Source organism: Crinia signifera, chromosome 3 (genome assembly GCF_055691185.1).
Source record: "Crinia signifera chromosome 3, ASM5569118v1, whole genome shotgun sequence".
NCBI lineage: Eukaryota > Metazoa > Chordata > Amphibia > Anura > Myobatrachidae > Crinia > Crinia signifera.
The window spans coordinates 225,380,710-225,400,720 of NC_139219.1; the positions used below are offsets into that span (position 1 = coordinate 225,380,710).

The following is a 20,011-nucleotide window of genomic DNA, read 5'->3' on the forward strand; positions in this document are numbered from 1 at the left end:
TGTTGAATTCATTAGGGAGTTCTCCTGTGTGACCAACTGATTATAGACTGAAGAAAGTGCTGCTTTAAAGGGTGTTAACAGTGAAATGAACTTTTGTTTCCCGTCATTAGACACCATAGCCACATAGACTCTGCTCCTACAGTGTAATTCCCAATCTAGAGCAGGCAAAGTACATCTATGTATATTTCTTTCCATTGGAACCTAAACACAGCAGGGAGTAAATTAATGAGAAAAACAGAAAGTCAGAAAGTCATTTTAGTATATTGCATTGAAATTACATTCAGAACATGAATTAAATACTGATTTTAATAATTTGTAAAAGTATCGGTTGACCTGCAGATGACTGTACAATTCAGTTTTTTCAAACTTTATTGAAGTAGAAAACATGTCATAACATAGTACTCTATACCAGTGGTTCCCAAACTGTGTGCCTAGGCACCCTGGGGTGCCTCAGGACACTTGCAGGGGTGCCTTGGGTTGGTGGACCAAGATCAATTCATATTATTTATGGTCAATGCCACATAGATTAAGACAAAATTCACAATATGCTTTATAAACATGGACATTGCGCACCAAAGGCGCACATTAAAAAGTTACACCATAATGTCCATTACATGTTAAGCAACACGCCATTATGTCCATTACATATTATGCCAATTACCATAATGCCTATTAAAATATATGCTACATAAGTGCTGCTTACCTACATGCTCATTGCCAAGGGTTCCATGCTCATTGCCAGGGGTTACATGCTAGTTGCCATGTGGGATTACATGCTCATTGTCAAGGGGGAATACATGCTCGCGGTAAATGGGGGACAGCCGCCGCCAGGCAGAAGTGACAGCCATTGACAGCCGGGCAGAGAGTGCGAGGCTTCCCGGCTGTATTCAGAGTACTGCAAGTCCAGGCTATTTGAAATAATACCCCTTTCACACCAGAAAATGCATTCCCGGGTTGGCCCCTTTTACACCAGCCTAGTCCCTGCATTTTCTGGAGTGAGAGAAACCCCCCCCCCCCCTAACCGGCTATCTAATTTAACTGGCTATATCTTCGGAACCAACTGATCCATTTACATGAGACAAAATCATTTGAGTGGGCTTCGAATGATTTTGGTCCTTTGAAACTGGGCCATTTGGTTCCAGAGTAATCTGCCCTAAAAAGAACATGAACAGCCATGAAATTGAGGAAGAAAACTCAAGACAATTGTCACTCAAAGGCCGTCAACTGTGATAACACCCCAGCAAACCTCACCCACCCACCCAGTGTGGAGTACACACCATCTACAGCAGATGAGTTAGCACGCTCATTACATACATTTAAACACAAACAAATACAGTTCATGGAGATGCAAAGCCATCAAATGGGCAATATGCAGGGATACCTTAGAAATATCTTTCAGCAACTAAAAATAATGGCCAATAGTGTTTGTTTAAGTGTGGGCACACAAATAAGAATGGCTACTACCCTGGACACAAATCTGGGCGAGAACAGCCAGGTCCTACGGGTCCAAAACAATAATGTAGCCATTCCAAATGAGAGTGTAGATGGTCAAATACAAGCTACATCAGCACAAACTACCGCATTGGTTGCCCTGCAGACACAAATAACCAAGAGATAAATTAATTAGGGGCAGATACATCCACAATAAGCAGTGTGTCAAGTACACCATTGAGTGGCTCACCAACTTCACCCCCACGTAGGAGTATACGAACCAGGGGTGGCCTGGGGGCAGGGGCAAAGGGGGGCTGTGCGCATACACAGGTTCCAAAAAAATGATTTTGAAAGTTGCAATTGATTATTTTTGTTATACTACAATTTTGGAATGCATAATGTGTTCTTGATAATTTATGGAGCAGTAACTGCGCAAACTAAGCATTTCTTACATTAGTAAAGAATTTTATCCATTGTAATGATTTGGGTGATTTAACTAAAATAGTGTAATCCACTATGGTAATGTGCAGTGAGGGTGTTAAAATATATTGGTGTTTTAGGTAATTTTTTAATTGCCATACACTATTGTATAAATTCACTTACCAGCATGTCATCACCAAGGTTAACAGGTTAAGCAGGTTCTTTCATTGGGCTCTGACTACTCACCTAAATATTGGTGATAATGTATGGCAAATGGTTTATGGTATGTAAACACACTTACACCAAAGGTACATGGTAGTATAGTTCAGAAATGCAATTACCTGAGAAATACCGCGTTATGATCTCCATACGCATCAGATCCCCCCTCCGCATACTCCTAACTACTGTAAGTTGGGTAGTTTCAGCTTCCTGCACGACTGCTGCATTGCCATCCTACACATATCGTGGCTGGGAAAGGTCAATCATCACTACTTTTCCTGGTTGGTAAAGCAGTATACCTGATGATCTGTACAAACACCTGAAATGACTTTTCAGCACCCCAAAGGTGCGTTCCACGACATTGTGGGTGGCAATGTGTGCTTCGTTATTATAGCGGTGCAGTGCAGGGCCTTGCAGGGAACGCAGAGGTGTCATGAGCCACGGGAGACATCCATATCCTGAGTCACCTTAAAATAAAAAATGAGGTCAGTACAGTATATGGTAACATATGTCCATTTGTTTTAAATGAGCAAAGGGAAAAACACCGATATTTAAAGAAGTATGGTAAAAGATAGTGACTGAGTACACCTATACTGTATATTGGACATATCAGAAGACACAACAGACTAAAGTGTCACTTCTGAGTAAAAAAAACATGCACTATAGTACAGGGTACACTTACTGTTGGTAATTAGTGGTGTTATAAACAAGCATACCCATAATTTATCCAGACTGACATCACCTTTAAAAGTGATTGCGGGTTAGATACATTATGGCTAAACTTTACACACTATTCACACACTACACATGAGTGCAATAAATATATAGTATGTAAACATAGTGCCCAATCATTTACATAAATTAAAATTTACTTACCAAGTAGCCAGCCCTCCGGCATTTGGTGGTCCTGGAATCGGTCCCAGAGGGCTGCGTGATGCAGAATATAGGCATCATGGAAGTTCCCTGGGTAGCCTGCAACCACACTGAGTATTTTTAGGTTGGCATCACAAACCACCTGCACGTTAAGAGAGTGACACCCACGCCAATTGACGTAGACGTGCGATAAAAATGCGAATTAAACCGGATATGAAAAAGTGCGAATTATCGCACAAAATGTGCGATTTACATGACTTAGCGCAGCCTATTAAGTAAGCGGTTTCGCTAAAATGTGCGAAAACGCCATTTTGTTGCCTAAATATCGCACAAATTCAACTAGCGCATCCTATTAAATGTCACCCAGGGTCTCAGATTACGATTTTGTTGTTTATTCCCAACAGCAGGTTACAGCATAGCATGTTCAATCCACATGCAGTCAGTATTACAGGCAGCAGCATTCAGGCTCTCTCAGCATAGCAGACTCTTAAAAGGCTCCAATAGTCCCTATGCTAACACCACTGACCTATTATTCGGGTAGATCTTCCACCATCGAGAGCAAGGTGACTCTGCCCTGGAAACCCTTATATCAGGAAATCCCAGGTGCTGCTGATTACACCTGGGATTCTGCTACTGCTTCCAAAACCAGGTCTGGATCCTCCACATTACTTTCATGTTGGGTGAGGGGGGTCTAGCACCTGAGTTAACCAGGGCCATACTATTTGAAATAATCAATGTTGTGCAAGGAGTTGTTACTGCCAATAATTGCTCCTGAAATAAAGGACCACTTTTAGATTTCTGTGCATTATAATAGGTTACTCAAGGTGGTAAACTAGTTCTTACTGGCACAATGATATCACATTTTTATTTAAGATGCCTAAACCTACCATACTGTCATGAAAAGATTAATTAAGTCACAACGTTGCAGTTTTAACACACATAGGGTGTTGCTCTGAATTAGTTTCACTCTAATTAGGAGTTATACATTTACAACAACACAAAATAATGTGTGTTAATGATTTATATAGGAGACAAGCAGATTTACAAGTGTTCAGCAGCTAAATGTTGTGTTCTTATTGCCCTCTGTATATTAATATAATTTCTACCCAAGAACAAGTTGTCCGACAATATATGCAGAGACACAGATGTTATATATGAAAAAAGTGGATACTGGTACCTATACTTCAGTAGTAATTAATACCAACTACAGGTTTAGTAACTTCCGAAATAAAATAAATAGTTGAGTAACTAAGTATACAAATGTACTTTTATAATTAATGAGCAGTGGCAGCCCCCCAGGTAAAATCCTCCACTGTAGTGAAGCCAGATGCAGTCTGAGAGACTGCACTGGCTTCACTGTGCTCCCTTGGGGCTGCATCTTTTGCTTCTATGGTCTGCAGATGAAGCAGCCCATTGAACCATGGGTATGTGTACGCGCCAGTCCCGAAGCCTGTTGTCTGCATTGTATAAGCACCAGGGCAATGTTTTCACTTCTATGGCTTGTTGCAGAAGCAGCTGATAGAAGCTGGCCGCATGCATACTACAGAGGTGGGTACAGAGAAGGCACTGGTCCAGGTGCCTGTGAACATTGTACAAGTTCTGGGAACTCTGAGGTGGTGGTGGTGAGGAACTGAGGAGCAGCACAGGCGGAGACAAGGAGAAGTGGCGGTTGTGGGGGTGCCTGCATCGTGGGCAGCGGCAGCCCCCTCCTACCATAAGGTAGGAGCCACCACTGTTCATGAGAGATTTTTTTTTATGCTGTCTTACAGTATATATAAAAGTCATGGTTAGAACCTGTTGCCCAAAGTTTATCCAAAATATTTTGAATAAGAAAATGTGTAGACGTTTACAGAAGAGGTGATTTTAGAACCATTTGCAGAAACTACATTAATAAAGTATTCTCATTTTATACAAAAAAAGTCTGAGGAAAGGTCATCATTGCCTTAGGGCAAGTGTAGACTAAAGTGCCTACTATTCTGCCATTATGCCCATGCATGCAAAGAAACACAGAAGGCTGATTAAGCCTGAAGGGACATAAACCACTAAGGGTTCTCTTAGGGTACACCATGCTGTTGGTCACATGACTATGTTGATGAGGATGGGCATAAGGCCTATCAGGACAGGGGGGAGGGTCCAAGCAGGGTAGGAAGGATCACGCTGTTAGAGTGATCTGCCCCTGTCCAAGAAGCTGCTGACCAGGCAAGACCTCCAGTGCAGCTTCCCCTCTGAGTCAGGTTTTTCTCTAAAATTAATAGCTGTTAATCTCTCCTTTCTATCTCTTTATAGCAACAGCATACTCTGTCCTTCCCTTCTGTCTCTATTTCCTACCTTACATAGGCCTTGCTCCGCTGCAGCTATGCCCCGTCCGTCCAGGGTATCCAGGCTGCCTGCCCGTTTGGCAGAGTCTGCGCTCACGTGCAGGGGTCGCGCTGGGTCCGGCTCTGAGGTCTCTCCGGGTCCTGTAACCCGGGGGGGGTCACGGCGGGGACCGGCGTTGTCTAGCGCACGTGGGCGCGATGAGCCGGCTGGGGCGCGTGTGGATGACGCGGCCGGGCGGCCGGCCGCGTCACACGCGAGGGGAGGCCGCGGTCGTGGCGCCGCTGCCTCTCCGGCAGCAAGGGGGTCGGGCAGCGCTAACGCCCGGGGGACTGTAGTGCACGCGGCCAGGGCGCAAGTGGATGACGCGGCCGGGCAACCGACCGCGTCACGCGCGAGGAGAGGCCGCGGCCGCAGCGCCGCAGCCTCTCCAGCTACAGGGGGGTCGGGCAGGGGTAGCGCCCGTGGTGCTGATAGTCGCGGGCGCGGGCAGGAGACCCGCGGCCCGCGTGGGACATTAATTCGCAGGGCGACCAGGTCAGGCACCCGCCAGGCGGGGCCTGATTCAGGCCTGGTCGCATCTGCTGCCCCCAGCGTTCCTGCACCACAGCAGTCAAGGGGTAGGCTTAGCATAAGGGCTAGGGACGCTCCCAGTGTCCCCAGGCGGGCGATTAGATCAACGCTGCCTGGGGTGGGATATAGACAGCCCTCAGTCACGCGCCCTACACGGGCGGTTAATGCGTTAAGTGCCCCCACTGCCACCCCTACCAGGAGGATGGCAGCGTTAGCCCCTTTGCGGCTGGCAAAATGGCGCCTGTTGCAGGCTGCTAGGAGAATCCCTCAACAGCATACAGAGGGAGGGCCCTCAGTGGCTCCCACTAGTGGGGTCCCAACTGTAGCCCAGGCAACCCCGGGCCCCCGTGCCCCTATGGAGGGGGAGGATGCGCGACAGCTCCTGGCGCTGCTGTCATCTTTCTTGGGACAACCTCTAAATGCGGCGCCTTCCCCGGTGGCATCCCCGCCTCCCTTGCCCGTGCCCTCCACGTCGGCCCAAGCATCGATGGGAGCAGGTGTCACTCAAGCTCCTGAAGCTTCCACATCCACGGCTGCAGCTGTCCGGCCAGCCTCCACGGATGACCCTGCCCACGGTGGACCCTCGGAAATGAGCCTCGTGCCTCGGGACGGCACTTCAGGTGGGTCAAAAAGAAAGAGCAAACGGCGCAGGCGTAGGGACTCCCGCACCTCCTCCTCATCCTCGGGACGTTCAGGCTCAGAGACGTCCGGGGAGGAGGGTGGACGAAAGTCAAGGAGACGTCGGCGTCGCCACGGGCGACGTCGCCGTCATTCTAGTTCCAGTGGTAGCTCAGGGTCCCCCTTATACCCTAGAGGTCAGGTGGTGCAGTGTGAGAATACCGCTGTGCTTAGAGGCCTGAGACGCAGTGTGCAAGAGCGTATTAGAGATGGAAAATACGTGAATTTCTTTAAGATGACCGCACAGGATGAAAAAGATTATCGCGCAGCTATGCGAAAAGGAGGGATTGGGGAGGAGGCTTTTTGCACTTACCACAGGTGGCAAGCGGGTCTCTTCATGTTTGCAGCCTGTTACCTGGAAACTAGGCCCCAGGAACACATGAATGTAATGCGTTACATACACATGATGCATTCTATGTTCCTTACTGATGGGGACTCGACATGGCGATCCTATGACGAGAGTTTCAGAAGGAAACAGTCAGGGCTAGCAATCATGAACTTAGGCTGCAAGGATGTGGAGATCTGGATGGGCCCAAAACCCGCAGCTCCACCGACTGCGGCCCCCACCCCTCCTCCAAAGAAGGCCGCGACGCCCTTTCGCGCAGGAGGGGGGGCGGGGGGACCCTCCGCTGGGCGCTGCTATGGTTACAACGGGGCAGGCTGTTCCCTGGGGGCGCGATGCAAATACAAGCACTGTTGCACTAAGTGTTGGGGCCCCCACACGGCCAAAGAATGCAAGAAAGGAAAGCAGGGAGGCCCGCCGGCCGCGCAAGCAGCAGGCGGACACCCTCACTAAGGCCGTTTCCCCAATTAGACTCGACCGCATGGCCAGCTGGCTGGCGGCATACCCTCATAAGGAGGAGGCTTCCTTCTTGCGGTCAGGATTTGACGTAGGTTTTCGCCTTCCCATTGACGGGGAGGTGTCGACCTCGTCACCCCGAAATTTAAAATCTGCCATACAGATGCCCGGGGTGGTTTTGGATAAGGTGGCTAAGGAGGTTTCACTGGGTAGGATGATAGGTCCTTTCCAGTTCCCCCCAGTGGCCAATTTAGTCTTATCACCAGTGGGAGTGGTTCCCAAGAAGGCCCCGGGCAAGTATCGGCTCATTCAACACCTGTCACATCCTGTGGGCAGCTCGGTGAATGACGCCATCCCCGAAGAATTGTGCCGAGTTCGATACCAGTCTTTCGAACAGGCTTTAACAATGGTTCGGGGTTATGGCCTAGGGGCACTACTGGCAAAGATTGACATCGAGTCGGCCTTTCGCCTCCTCCCCCTGCACCCGGAGTCTTTTCGGTTCATGGGCTTTCGCCTCCCCGCGGGTTTTTACGTGGACAGGTGCTTGCCCATGGGCTGTTCGATCTCCTGCGCCTTCTTCGAACGTTTCAGTAGCTTTTTGCACTGGTGCGTCGTTGCGGGATCAGGGGAGTCCGGGGTGGCCCACTATCTGGATGACTTCCTGTGTGTGGGCCCCGCGGAATCATCGCGCTGTGGAACTTTGCTAGCATACATGCAGGGCCTGTTCCAGTATCTAGGGGTACCGGTGGCAGCTGACAAGACGGAGGGGCCGGTTTCCTGCCTTTCCTTCTTGGGCATCGAGATCGACACGATTGCCGGATGCTGCAGGTTGCCTCTGGACAAGCTGGCCCGTCTGAGGGCGGCAATATCCCTCGCGCTCCACACAGGTAAGCTGCAGCTGCGCCAAATGCAGTCTTTGTTGGGTCTGCTACATTTTGCGTGCAGGGTGATTCCCATGGGGCGGGTTTTCTGTAGAAAACTTGAGAGATCCGTCTCTGGGGTCAGGCATCCCTTGCATTTCATACGGCTCTCAGCCGAGCTGAAAAGGGACCTGCGAGTGTGGCTATCCTTCTTAGAGCATTTCAATGGGGTCCTCATATGGCCTTCCCCCCCCTGCGACAATCACCAACTGCAGTTGTTTACTGATGCCGCGGGAGGGGTGGGTTTTGGAGCTTTCCTGGATGGGTCATGGTGCGCAGCACCATGGCCTCCGGAGTGGTTCACCGAGGGCCTCACAAAAAACTTGTTGCTCCTCGAGCTGCTTCCCATAGTGGTGGCTTTGGAGATATGGGGTGACAGGCTACGCAATGCTAGCATCATATTCTGGTGTGATAACCTGGGAGTAGTGCACGCTATCAACCGCCAGGGTTCCTCCTCCCTTCCAGTAGTTCGCCTCTTAGCGCGGCTGGTGCTAAAATGTTTGCTGCTAAACATTAACTTCGTGGCAAGACATATTCCCGGGGTGGATAACTCCGTGGCGGACGCCTTGTCCAGGGCTGACTGGGCAAAGTTCAGGGCCCTGGCACCTCATGCTGATCCCGTTGGTGAATGTTGTCCCTCTTATGTTTGGCAGATGATCAGGCCGGAATGGAGGGGCTAGCCATGCGGGCTATTGCACCCACGACGCTGCAGTGCTATCGGGCTGGTTGGCAGGAGTGGGAACAGTTTCGGCTGTCGGCCCCTCAAGCAGGTAAGACACCTAATGCGGCCATGGTGGCCTTCGTATGGAGTTTATACTCCTTAGGTCGTTCTGTCGCTTCAGTGCGCAGGATACTGGCGGGGGTGTCTTTCTTTTCTGCTTTGCAGGGTAGGGCGGACCCGTCCCGGTCGTTTTTGGTGTCGAGAGCATTACGTGGCTGGCGGAGAGCCTCGCCGGCGCCCCCAGACCGGAGACGCCCGATTGATATGGCATTGCTACCAGCTTTGCTGGACGCCCTAGGGGACATTTGTTGGCCTGCCTACGAGGTCCTTTTGTTCCGAACGGCGTTTGCAATGGCATATCACGGGGCCTTCAGGGTGGGAGAGCTGGTGGCTCCGTCAAAACGGGCTCCTTCACCTTTGTCCGTGGACGATGTAGTGGTCCAAGAGGATTCGGTGCTGTGTCACCTGCGACGATCCAAGACAGACCAGGCTGGTAGGGGGAGATGGCTGTCCCTGCTCCCATGTACGGTGGAGGGGGCGTGCCCTGTGGCGCTGACCACGGCCTGGACACAGGCACGCCCGGATCTGCCTGGTGCTTGGTTGATGCATGAGGACGGGTCGCCTCTCACCAAATACCAATTTGGGCACGTCTTGGGACGGGCGCTGGAGGCCATAGGCCTTGATTCGAAGGAATTTGGGTCGCATTCCTTCCGGATCGGGGCTGCTACCTCGGCGGCTGCGGAGGGCCGCTCCGACGCAGAGATTCAATCTCTGGGTCGATGGCGCTCGGCAGCATTCCGAAGGTACATTCGGCCGTCTCTATCTATCACTGATCACCATGGTCGACTGGACGCATAAGCGCTCGCCAACTTCCAGTGGGGGCCTTGAGGTGTGTTTTCGCATCCGCCCGGGGGCACAATTTGGCTATAATTACAATCTGGCATGGCGTACTTGGTAGTTTACTCCGGGCGGTGTGTTTTGTGCCTCAAGAGCTGGTCGGCCACGGTTTTTCCTCCTCCCTTCTTCATAACCTATGCAGCGTGTGAGTGCAATGACGAGTACCTTCATCCAACTAACTAACTTTTTGTGTGCATATTTCAGATCGACGGGACGTTAAGTCCGTGTGGATGTTGGGCCATTCATTTGTGTATTGGGCCTCGCAGGCAATGAACGCCTCTGATGTATGCATGTTTCCACAGGCGGGGGAGGTTAGGTGGTTGGGTGTTAGGGGCATGAAATGGTGTTCACTGCAGGCCCGAATGATCAGTGCCGTTAAGCAGTTTGGGGTCCCGGAGGTCATCATATTCCACCTTGGCGGGAATGACCTCGGACAGGGATCTGTCCTGGAGCTGCGCTCCATGATTGTCCGGGACCTCCACATCATAGCCCAGGTGTTGCCGTCATGCAGGTTGATGTGGTCCTCCATGATATCCAGGATAGTGTGGAGGGCAGCGAGATCATGCACCAGCATAGAGCGTTCACGCAAGAAGGTGAACTCTATGGTGGCGAGATACCTGTTAGCTAATGGCGGGGGTGTCATTTGGCACAACGCCATTAGTTTCCAGCGCCCTGAGCTCTACAGGAGCGACGGTGTACATTTGAGCCCTGAAGGTATGGCTTTGTTTTTAGGCAATATTTTTGCCTGGTTAGCGACGCGGTGCTGAGCGTTTTTTCTTGGTGGTGGCGGTGGCTGCGGCCTAGGGCCTGGCTGTGGCGGTAAAGAACGGTCATGCTTTAAGAACTCTGTATGTGTGTAGGTAGTGGGGTACACTCTCCCTCGACAACGATTGTCATGGGCCACGCTTCTGCCCGGGGGATGGCCGTCACCACCAGGCCTGGTGGTCGACCAGGGAGAGTGGTCATCCAGCGTTGTATGTATGACTTAGTGATCTTTAACCCCCTCCTTCCTATAATGACCGTTCTTTGGTGCCGCCACCATTCATAGTCTTAGTTTAGTTTAACTTGTCAAATAAATTTGACATTCTGTTTTTGAAACGCCAGCACTTGTGTCGTGTCTTTATTTTAGGATAAGTTTATTAAGATAAGGTTATAGATAAGTTAGATAATTAATGGTATCAACAGCAGGTGGGATCAAGGGGATACCCGATGGTGAGTTTAAGAAACACAGAAGGCTGATTAAGCCTGAAGGGACATAAACCACTAAGGGTTCTCTTAGGGTACACCATGCTGTTGGTCACATGACTATGTTGATGAGGATGGGCATAAGGCCTATCAGGACAGGGGGGAGGGTCCAAGCAGGGTAGGAAGGATCACGCTGTTAGAGTGATCTGCCCCTGTCCAAGAAGCCCCACCCACCCTTCCCTTTTTCTTTTCCTCTTCGGCGGCGGTAAAGAACGGTCATGCTTTAAGAACTCTGTATGTGTGTAGGTAGTGGGGTACACTCTCCCTCGACAACGATTGTCATGGGCCACGCTTCTGCCCGGGGGATGGCCGTCACCACCAGGCCTGGTGGTCGACCAGGGAGAGTGGTCATCCAGCGTTGTATGTATGACTTAGTGATCTTTAACCCCCTCCTTCCTATAATGACCGTTCTTTGGTGCCGCCACCATTCATAGTCTTAGTTTAGTTTAACTTGTCAAATAAATTTGACATTCTGTTTTTGAAACGCCAGCACTTGTGTCGTGTCTTTATTTTAGGATAAGTTTATTAAGATAAGGTTATAGATAAGTTAGATAATTAATGGTATCAACAGCAGGTGGGATCAAGGGGATACCCGATGGTGAGTTTATTCATATGCAGGACAGAACTGACAAGCAATTCTGAATAACTATTCTATGTATTGTCTATTGCACAAGCTGGCAATGTCAACAAGCAGACTATTTTGTGACAGCCCATTATAGCTGTTTATTGTTCCGCAGCATAGAGCCCGGAGACTAGATCTTCATTTCAAGGGATACTTCAATACTAAGGGCCTTATTCTAGTTCACTCTTAGAGACAAATTCCTTCTTAGCTGGAAAAAACCATGTGCACTGCAGGGGGGCAGATGTAACAGGTGCAGATAGAATTAGATTTGGGTGAGTTATTTTGTTTCTGTGCAGGGAAAATACTGACTGCTTTATTTTTACACTGCAATATAGATCTCACTTTGAAGAAATACCCCACCCAAATCTAATTATCTCTGCACATGTTACATCTGCCCCACCTGCAGTGCACATGGTTTTGTCCAGCTAAGAAGGAATTTGCCTCTAAGAGTGAACTAGAATAAGGCCCTATATGTTTTCCTCCAGTCAAGTTCTGGAGATATGTTCCTCCCAGACTGGAATACAAACTGCGCATTCACGTTTCAGGCCTGCAAAAGTTCCAGGTATGCAAACTTGGGTTATTTGGAGTAAGAAGACATTGCTAAAGTTACCTGAAGGCTGTTCTCTAAACACCCACCTTCAAACTTTCTTCTAATGCTGCTTTCCCACTGCTGAAACGGGTCATTACCTGTTTTTTTTAAACAGGTTTTTAAACGGCAAGAGCCATAAAGACCCTTTCCCACTGCAGCTTTTAAACGGTAAATTACCATTTAAAAGCCGTTTTTGGCACATTCACACTACCGTTTAAAAACCCGTTTAACCCATAAAAAATATGAGGGGGGGGGGGGGGATTTTAAAAAAAAAACAGCGTGGGGTCCCCCCACAGCTATAACCAGCACCAGGCTGAAAGAGCCGGGGCCGGTAATTAAAAATCAGGGATCCCGACAAATAGGGGTTCCCCGATTTTTACGGGGAACAAAATTAGTAGGGGTCCCCCATATTTTAAGAACCAGCCCCAGGCACAACCAGCCAGCAAGGTAATGCCACAGCCGGGGGGAAACTTTTTATACAAGTCCCCCCGGCCAAAGCATTCATCCCTACCGACCAGTCAGCCGGGCCAGGGGCCCTGGGGGAGTGGGGACCCCCCAATAAAGGGGTCCCCCCCCTCCAGGACTTACCTGACCAGGCTGAAGTCTGGTGCTGTCCCCAGTGGCCCTGTGCGGTGGCCACCGGGCTGATCATTGTGTAAAAAAATAGATGAATAACCTATTGTTTTAAACTGTGGACTATGAGTCCCAGCAAGCCTCCCCCGCAAGCTGGGACTTGGAGAACCACAAGTCCCAGCCTGCAGGGCATTAAAGGGCCCGCTGGGACTTGTAGTTCCACAGTAAAAAAAATAGATAAATAAATACACACTGACACATTATAAAAATAAAAGTTTAATACATACATTACACAAACACACTGATACTTACCTATCTTGATCCCGTAGGTAGGTCCCAGGGTCCGGTCCGGTGGCTTGGTTCCGGGGCCTTGGTTCCGGGGCTGGTCCGAGTCCGGGGCTCCAGGGCTGAAGAGTCCGGGGTCCTGGATCCGTAGTAATCCAAAGGGGTACCTGGGGAAGGAAATCCTACTTACCTGCTCCTGTGGCGTCCACCCCGGCATCTTCTGTTAAAGCCGCACTGCTCCCGGCTGCAGTGGTACCCGCTCTGCCTCCGCTGTACACTAGAGACGCCGATTTTTTTTTAACTAAATACCGTTTCAGAGGCATTCCCACTGCCTCAAAAATGCTATTTAACCGTGTAGGACTCTGCTTTTAAAATGGGTTGAAATACCGGTTATCTTTAACCAGTATTTCAACTCTGGCACTTTCCCACTGCAGCCTTAAACGGTAAATTGCACTGAAAAATCGGCAATTTACCGTTTTAGACCTGCAGTGGGAAAGGGGCATAAGGTATATTGATGTACTCGGCCACAATGTTTATAAAATAATAAAATACTTAATATTTACAAAAGAATACAATGCTCACAGAAGACAGGCATTTTTCCTAAATAGAAGAAGCTATCAGACCAGTTCTAGCGAAAAACTGTTCAGGTCTGATAACATCTTTCCAAAAGCAATAGTTGTGTAAGCTTTAGTTTATAATCTTACTGTAGTTAATTTTCAGTAATTATTTGATTCATTATATTTAGTTTAAACTATTTTTGGGTATTTAAATAATATTGTTCTTTGTAACACAACTAGTGTCTGATTATTAGTTTGAAGCAAAACAAAATAACTTCTATACGTACCTGGACAAAACATGCAACAGTATGGAGAGACATAGATTGGGAGGCAGTCAATAGGAGTGGAGATGGAGTGTTATGGAATGGGTGGATCTGAAGACATGGGGTTGTGCCCCAGGATGATGGGCAAAGAGACATGGGGGGGGGGGGGGGTTGATGTTAAATGAGTGGAGATAAGGTTTAGAAACAAAGGGAGGTGGAGAGTTGGCGGACAGTGGAGGTGAATGTGGCTGAACGGCACATGGGGAGAGATGAGCAGTGGCGGGTCCAGCTGTGGGCTGTGGGCTGAACAAAATAGGGCAAAAATTATGCTAAGAGACATGGAGGAAGGGTGAGGCTTAGGATTTATGTTGCTGAGAGACAAACGGGGTGATAAGGCTGGTGGAGAATTAGGTTGATAGATGCAGGAGAGAGCAGACTGTGTTAGGATGCCGCTGTGTAAATGTTTGTACTTGACATTCATAAAAACGAATTGGCAAATTTTATATCAATAGTAAGGTTAAACAAATCTTAACTATAAGTTCATCAGTTATTCTACTGCTAAAATGAGTTACTAGCACATGTAGTTCATGGGACATTGCTGTTGTCAGCATACAAACACGGCATTAACTCTGCAGCAGACTGTCACTGCAGACATTGATACATTTCTATGAATTGTCCCAGTTTAGAAGAAACCTATGTCTTCTATTGCTGAAAGGGTTAAGATCAACATGTTGTTTTGATTGACAGAAGAAAGGAAAGAAACCAGCATGTGTAATTTTGTTTCTGCAGGTCTACAATGTAGTACACAGTGGTGCAAGAATACTATTTCATTACTGCGCTGCGTCTGCCTCAGCCCCGGTCTAGCCAGCTGCAGCCTAGAAATAATCACAATAATTACATTGTTCTTTTCTTTTAGGGAAATCTGAAAGACAATGAAGGAACTCTATGGGAGAATATCTGTGGCTGCAGTCAGACTCCCACGCTTCTGTTTGTCCTCTATGAAGACAGTGAAATAAAAAATCAATACTACTGTATGTTTAAATATGTTATTAATATTCAGGGCTGTGCTTTTTAAATATTATTTTTATACAGTATAAACCCAATCTCACTACAAGAGCTACAGATATGTCCTCATACTATAACGTTACTCTAATGCACACAAGGGTGTACGCATCACGTGAATGCATACGTATGCACAAGCGCAGTCTCAACAGTCTTTTCATTCCTTCGGTGTCAATTGAGGAGGGGGTGGGCGCTGACGCCCAGAAATGCTGGGAGTTCCCATCAGCTAGCCCAGTTTCCAGCCCTCCCTCCCTGCAAAGAACTGCCCGGTGAGTGTGTAACTCGTCAAAGTTGTTCGTTGCCGGGGTCTACACATGCGCAGACCCCACCAACATTGGAATGGGTGGCAGGGTGCCAAATGCCTCCTTGGCCAGTCAAGTTTTCAGCTGCTTGGGCTGGCCTCTGCAATGCATGTTAGCCACCACCAGCTTCAACCTGCAACACACAGGCTCCCCGGCCACCGGCATTTGTCTCTAAGGCAACGGACCCTCCCCTGCCGTACCTCGTAGTGTCTGTTGTAGGAACACAGCACACCCAGCGCTTCCCGGAAGTGCGGATTCCGGTAATGCTGACATACTGTTTGAAAGGAACGCCCTCGGCAATGAGCATTTACCCCCTCCCCACCCTTGCAATGAATATGTAAGATCCCTTGGCAATGAGCAAGTAAGATCCCTTGGCAACAGGCAATGTAAGTCCCCTTGGTAACAAGTATGCAAACCCCCCTTTCCCCTGACAAAAACATATACAGTAAATCCCCCTGATAAGAATGTAATTTCCCTTAGCAATGAGCATGTAACATACCCCTGGCAATGATACTGTAAATCCCCCCTGGGCAAAGAGCATGTAATCCCTCCTGGCAACGAGAATGAAACTGCTGGCAAGAAGTACGTATCCCCTGGCATTGAGCAATAGTGTATACCTCTGACAATGTGCATGTAGCTAAGTGGCACTTATGTGGCATAATATGTAATAGGCAATACGGTGTGTGGTATAATGTGTAATAGGCATAACGATGTGTGACATTATGTGTAATGAACATTACGGTGTGCAGCATTATGTGTAATAGGCATAGCAGTATGTGGCATTATGTGTAATGGGCATTACGGTGTGCAGCATTATGTGTAATAGGCATAATGGTGTGTGCCATTATGTGTAATGGGCATTATGGTGTGTGGCATTATGTGTAATGGGCATTATGGTATTTGGCATTATGTATAATTGGCATTACATGTGTGGCATTATGTGTAATGGGCATTATGGTGTGTGGCATTATGTTTAATGGTCATTATAGTGTGTGGCATTATGTTTAATGGGCATTACGGTGTGTGGCATTATGTGTAATGGGCATTATAGTGTACATTTTTGCTGTGCGCAGGGTTCAGAAATACTTACTGCATTTGATATTTCCCCTGTCAGGAATACGTGATATGGGCTGGTAGAAAAGCCATGGGCTACTTTGTACCATTTACCCCCCAGACTGAAAGTTGACAGCCAGCCCCTGATCAGGGTCCTAGTGCAGCATGAATAGCGCACAGGCATGAGCGTAGAGATGCGCCAATCTTGCAAGTTGCATGTACGCATTGCAGCAACAGCATATGAGAACACATCTGTAGCAAAAATGTGTTAGAAGAATACTGGATCTTGCACATTAGCTTTAAAGGTACAAGATACAGTACTTTATATTAATTACTACAGTATAACCAGTGCAGTAGTCCATGAATATACTATAATAAGAAGGTAATCAAAAAAGTAATTTGAAGGGCTGGAATGAAATTCGGTTTATTAGTTGAATGTCAGACATATTGAACATCTCTCGTTCCCTTGAAATGATGTTGGTTTAATATCAAGGCAGCAAAAATTAATGGTGCATTTTATAAAAACTCTGTATGAAATTTTGGGAGCACTATTAGGTATCTATTTATTACAAGTGCCATTTATTAACTGTTAGTGATCTTTTCTTACAGAATACAGCACCAGCATATTATGTTGCATTTTACTCTGGGACTTTCTTTGTCAAAAAAAAGTCCACATTTTTATTTTTATTTTTTTATCATAACAATGAAAAATATTCCTACTTTAATTATTATTATTATTTTTTTTTTATAAACTGTTTATTGAGTAGTGACAGAAATAGTACACATTTCGGTACTTGTTTCCTAACACGGCGCCCATCGCATAAGATTGTATGCCTTAATTAAGGCATACAATCTTATGCTATCACATACAATTGAAAAGATTTTTAATTGTATGTACAATATCGCATCTTATGGATCTCATCTTATGGATCTCATGGATCTTATGCATCCATAAGATGCATAAGATCCATGAGATCCATAAGATAAAAGATCAACACCAACCCGAAGTGTGGAGAGCGTCCTCCGACCATTTCATACCCCCACTATCCACGTCGGTGTGGAGTAGATTTTATATAGTGTGGCGAGCGCAGCGAGCCACCGAGCCCCGCGAGGGGACGCGGACTACTTCACATGTATTCCTTGTCCCCTCGCGGGGCTCGCTGCGCTCGCCACACTATATAGAATCAACTCCACACTGACGTGGATAGTGGGGGAATGAAAAGGTCAGAGGACGCGTACCGCCGTCAATAGTGGGGTGGCGTTAACAATGGGGGGGGGGGCATTTCACCCATGAGGGGGGTTAGCAATTACAATTGGGGTTTTGGGGGCTTTTTACATTGGAATCAATGTAAAATTGGGTCTCAGGGACCATTTCACATTGATTCCAATGTAAAAATCTTGTCGATCGCGTCGATCGCATGCATCTTATGCTGCACAAACACATAAGATTCATGCAATGACACATACAATCTAGATCGTGGGCGCCATGCTAGGAAACAAGTACCCAAATTTCCATTAGTCACAGTAACATTTGTAAACTGATTGGATAGGTACATGTTAGGATTATACAGTTCCATGACAATTATACAGTGTTTAATTATCCGCGCCTACACTTTTTAATGTTAGATACTGAGCTTCGGCCCCAAAATAAATCCAGTCTGGTCCTGGTAAATAAGAGATGGTAAAAGAGTATTGAGTCTCTCTGCGAGTAATTTAGTAAATACTTTGTAATCTGTATTTAATAAAGAGATAGGTTTATAAGACGAAGGGAGGAGAGGGTTTCTATTTGGTCTCAACAAAACTTTAATTATGGCTGAATCGAAATGTAAAGGGAGAGGATGGCTTTCCATAAATGAGTTAAAACGGTTAGTTAGGGGTTCTAAAATGTGGGGATTGAGGATTTTATAAAATTCACTTCCAACCTGGGTCTTTAAGCGCTGTAATGGCTTTCTGTACTTCGAGGGTGGTGAATTTCAGTAAAACTTGTTCGGTGTGTGTAGGGGTAATTGTGGGAAGTTGTACGGTATATCTCTCCAAAATGAATTATTTTGGTGCATATCTATGGGGCCTTGCGAATATGAATTACGGTAATAATGATAGAAGATGTCTGCTATTTCATTTCCTTGAAAGCGAGAGGTGCCGTGAGAATCCAACAGGGCTGCAATATTAGAATGTGTTTGTTCTCCTTTCAGCATATTAGACACTAATCTGCCATGTTAACTGCCATGTTTATCTCCAAACTAGAAAAACATTGTCTTCCCAGAACGTAGATACTGGCTGTCCAACTGAGTAAGAGTTTGGTCAAAAGTGAGTTTGCAAGATGCATAGTTTGCTTTTGTGGAAGATGAAGGGTTAGATTTGAGGGCTTGGTATGCATTAGTAATAGCTACTTGAGCGGATCGATAGAGGGAGTACTGTTCTAATCTATGTTTTTTCATAAAAGATAATGTTACCCCATAGGACAGATTTAGCTATTTGCCAGTATAGACCTAGGTCATCTACAGGAGAAATGTTATTAGATGCAAAGTCAGCCCACGCCGCCTCCAATATTGCTTTGAACTTCTGGGAAGCTGCACGTTTTGCAGGGAAGCACCATTGGGAATTAGTTCCTAGCATATATTTACTTTGAATGTCCATCCAGACTAATTTGTGGTCGCAGACGGAAATGGGCTCGATATCCACATCCAACACTCTCTGGAATAGTGGGGTTGAAATAAAGAAGTAGTCCAGTCTAGAGAAAGTGTTGTGAACTGGGGAGAAATAGGTATATTCGGTGTCTACTGGGTGTCTAGATCTCCATGGATCTAATAAGTCTAGTTTAGAGGATAGGTGATTTAATCCTATCTTAGGTGGTTTGTGGGTGTGAGCAGGATGCAATATTCTATCTAGAATAGGTTAAGTTACTAAATTGAAATCTCCGCCTAAAATAATTTGGGAGCTCAGCCAAGGAAGAAGCTCATTAGTCAAGTGCAATATGAAAGACGTATCATAAACGGTTGGGGCCATAGATATTGCAAAGAGTATATCTAGAGCCTTCTATGGTGATCTCTTCAATGAGGTATCGTCCCTCTGGGTTACCCTTGGTGCTATGAATCTCAAAGGGTATACCCTTACAGATAAGGATGGCTAGTCCCCTCACTTTAGAGGAGTAAAAGCAGGATTCTATGACTTTGTGGTGCAGCATATTCAATTTATCATGTCCAGGGGGGGTTAAGTGAGTTTCCTTCTGTTTTTAATTTATTGAGGTAAGTCAATATGCATCGCCTCTTTATTGGGGAGTGTATACCTCAGACATTCCAAGTGCAAAACCTAAGTTTGGGTGTCATTAGTTATAGGGGGTTGGATGAGAATGTACCCAGAGAGAAGAGCATAGCTAATCACTGCACAACCCGGAGAATAGGTCGTAATTTTAGTAATGGGATATGGGGTAGTATCCAGGCATCGCCCACCACACCAGTGTGTTAAAAGAACAGGCCGAGACTGGAGGAGAGAAAGTAGAGAAAAAAATATGACAGTCAGGTATATGAATTAAAAAAGAAGGGGGGTAGAAATTAAAGGTAAATAAACGTAAGTGAACATATAGAAACATGCTTGGTGATCACTGATTTATATT

General features: G+C 46.9%; 1 protein-coding gene across 1 annotated transcript; it reads left to right on the forward strand.

Annotated features, from left to right (window-relative positions):
* Positions 1-4,948: 4,948 nt before the first annotated feature.
* Positions 4,949-10,355, forward strand: LOC146064260 (uncharacterized). The gene is made up of 2 exons (XM_083177540.1): positions 4,949-6,452; positions 8,883-10,355. The coding sequence occupies exons 1-2, from the start codon at positions 5,300-5,302 to the stop codon at positions 9,806-9,808; spliced, it is 2,079 nt and encodes a 692-aa protein (XP_083033666.1). The 5' UTR covers positions 4,949-5,299; the 3' UTR covers positions 9,809-10,355.
* The last annotated feature ends 9,656 nt before the right edge of the window (positions 10,356-20,011 follow it).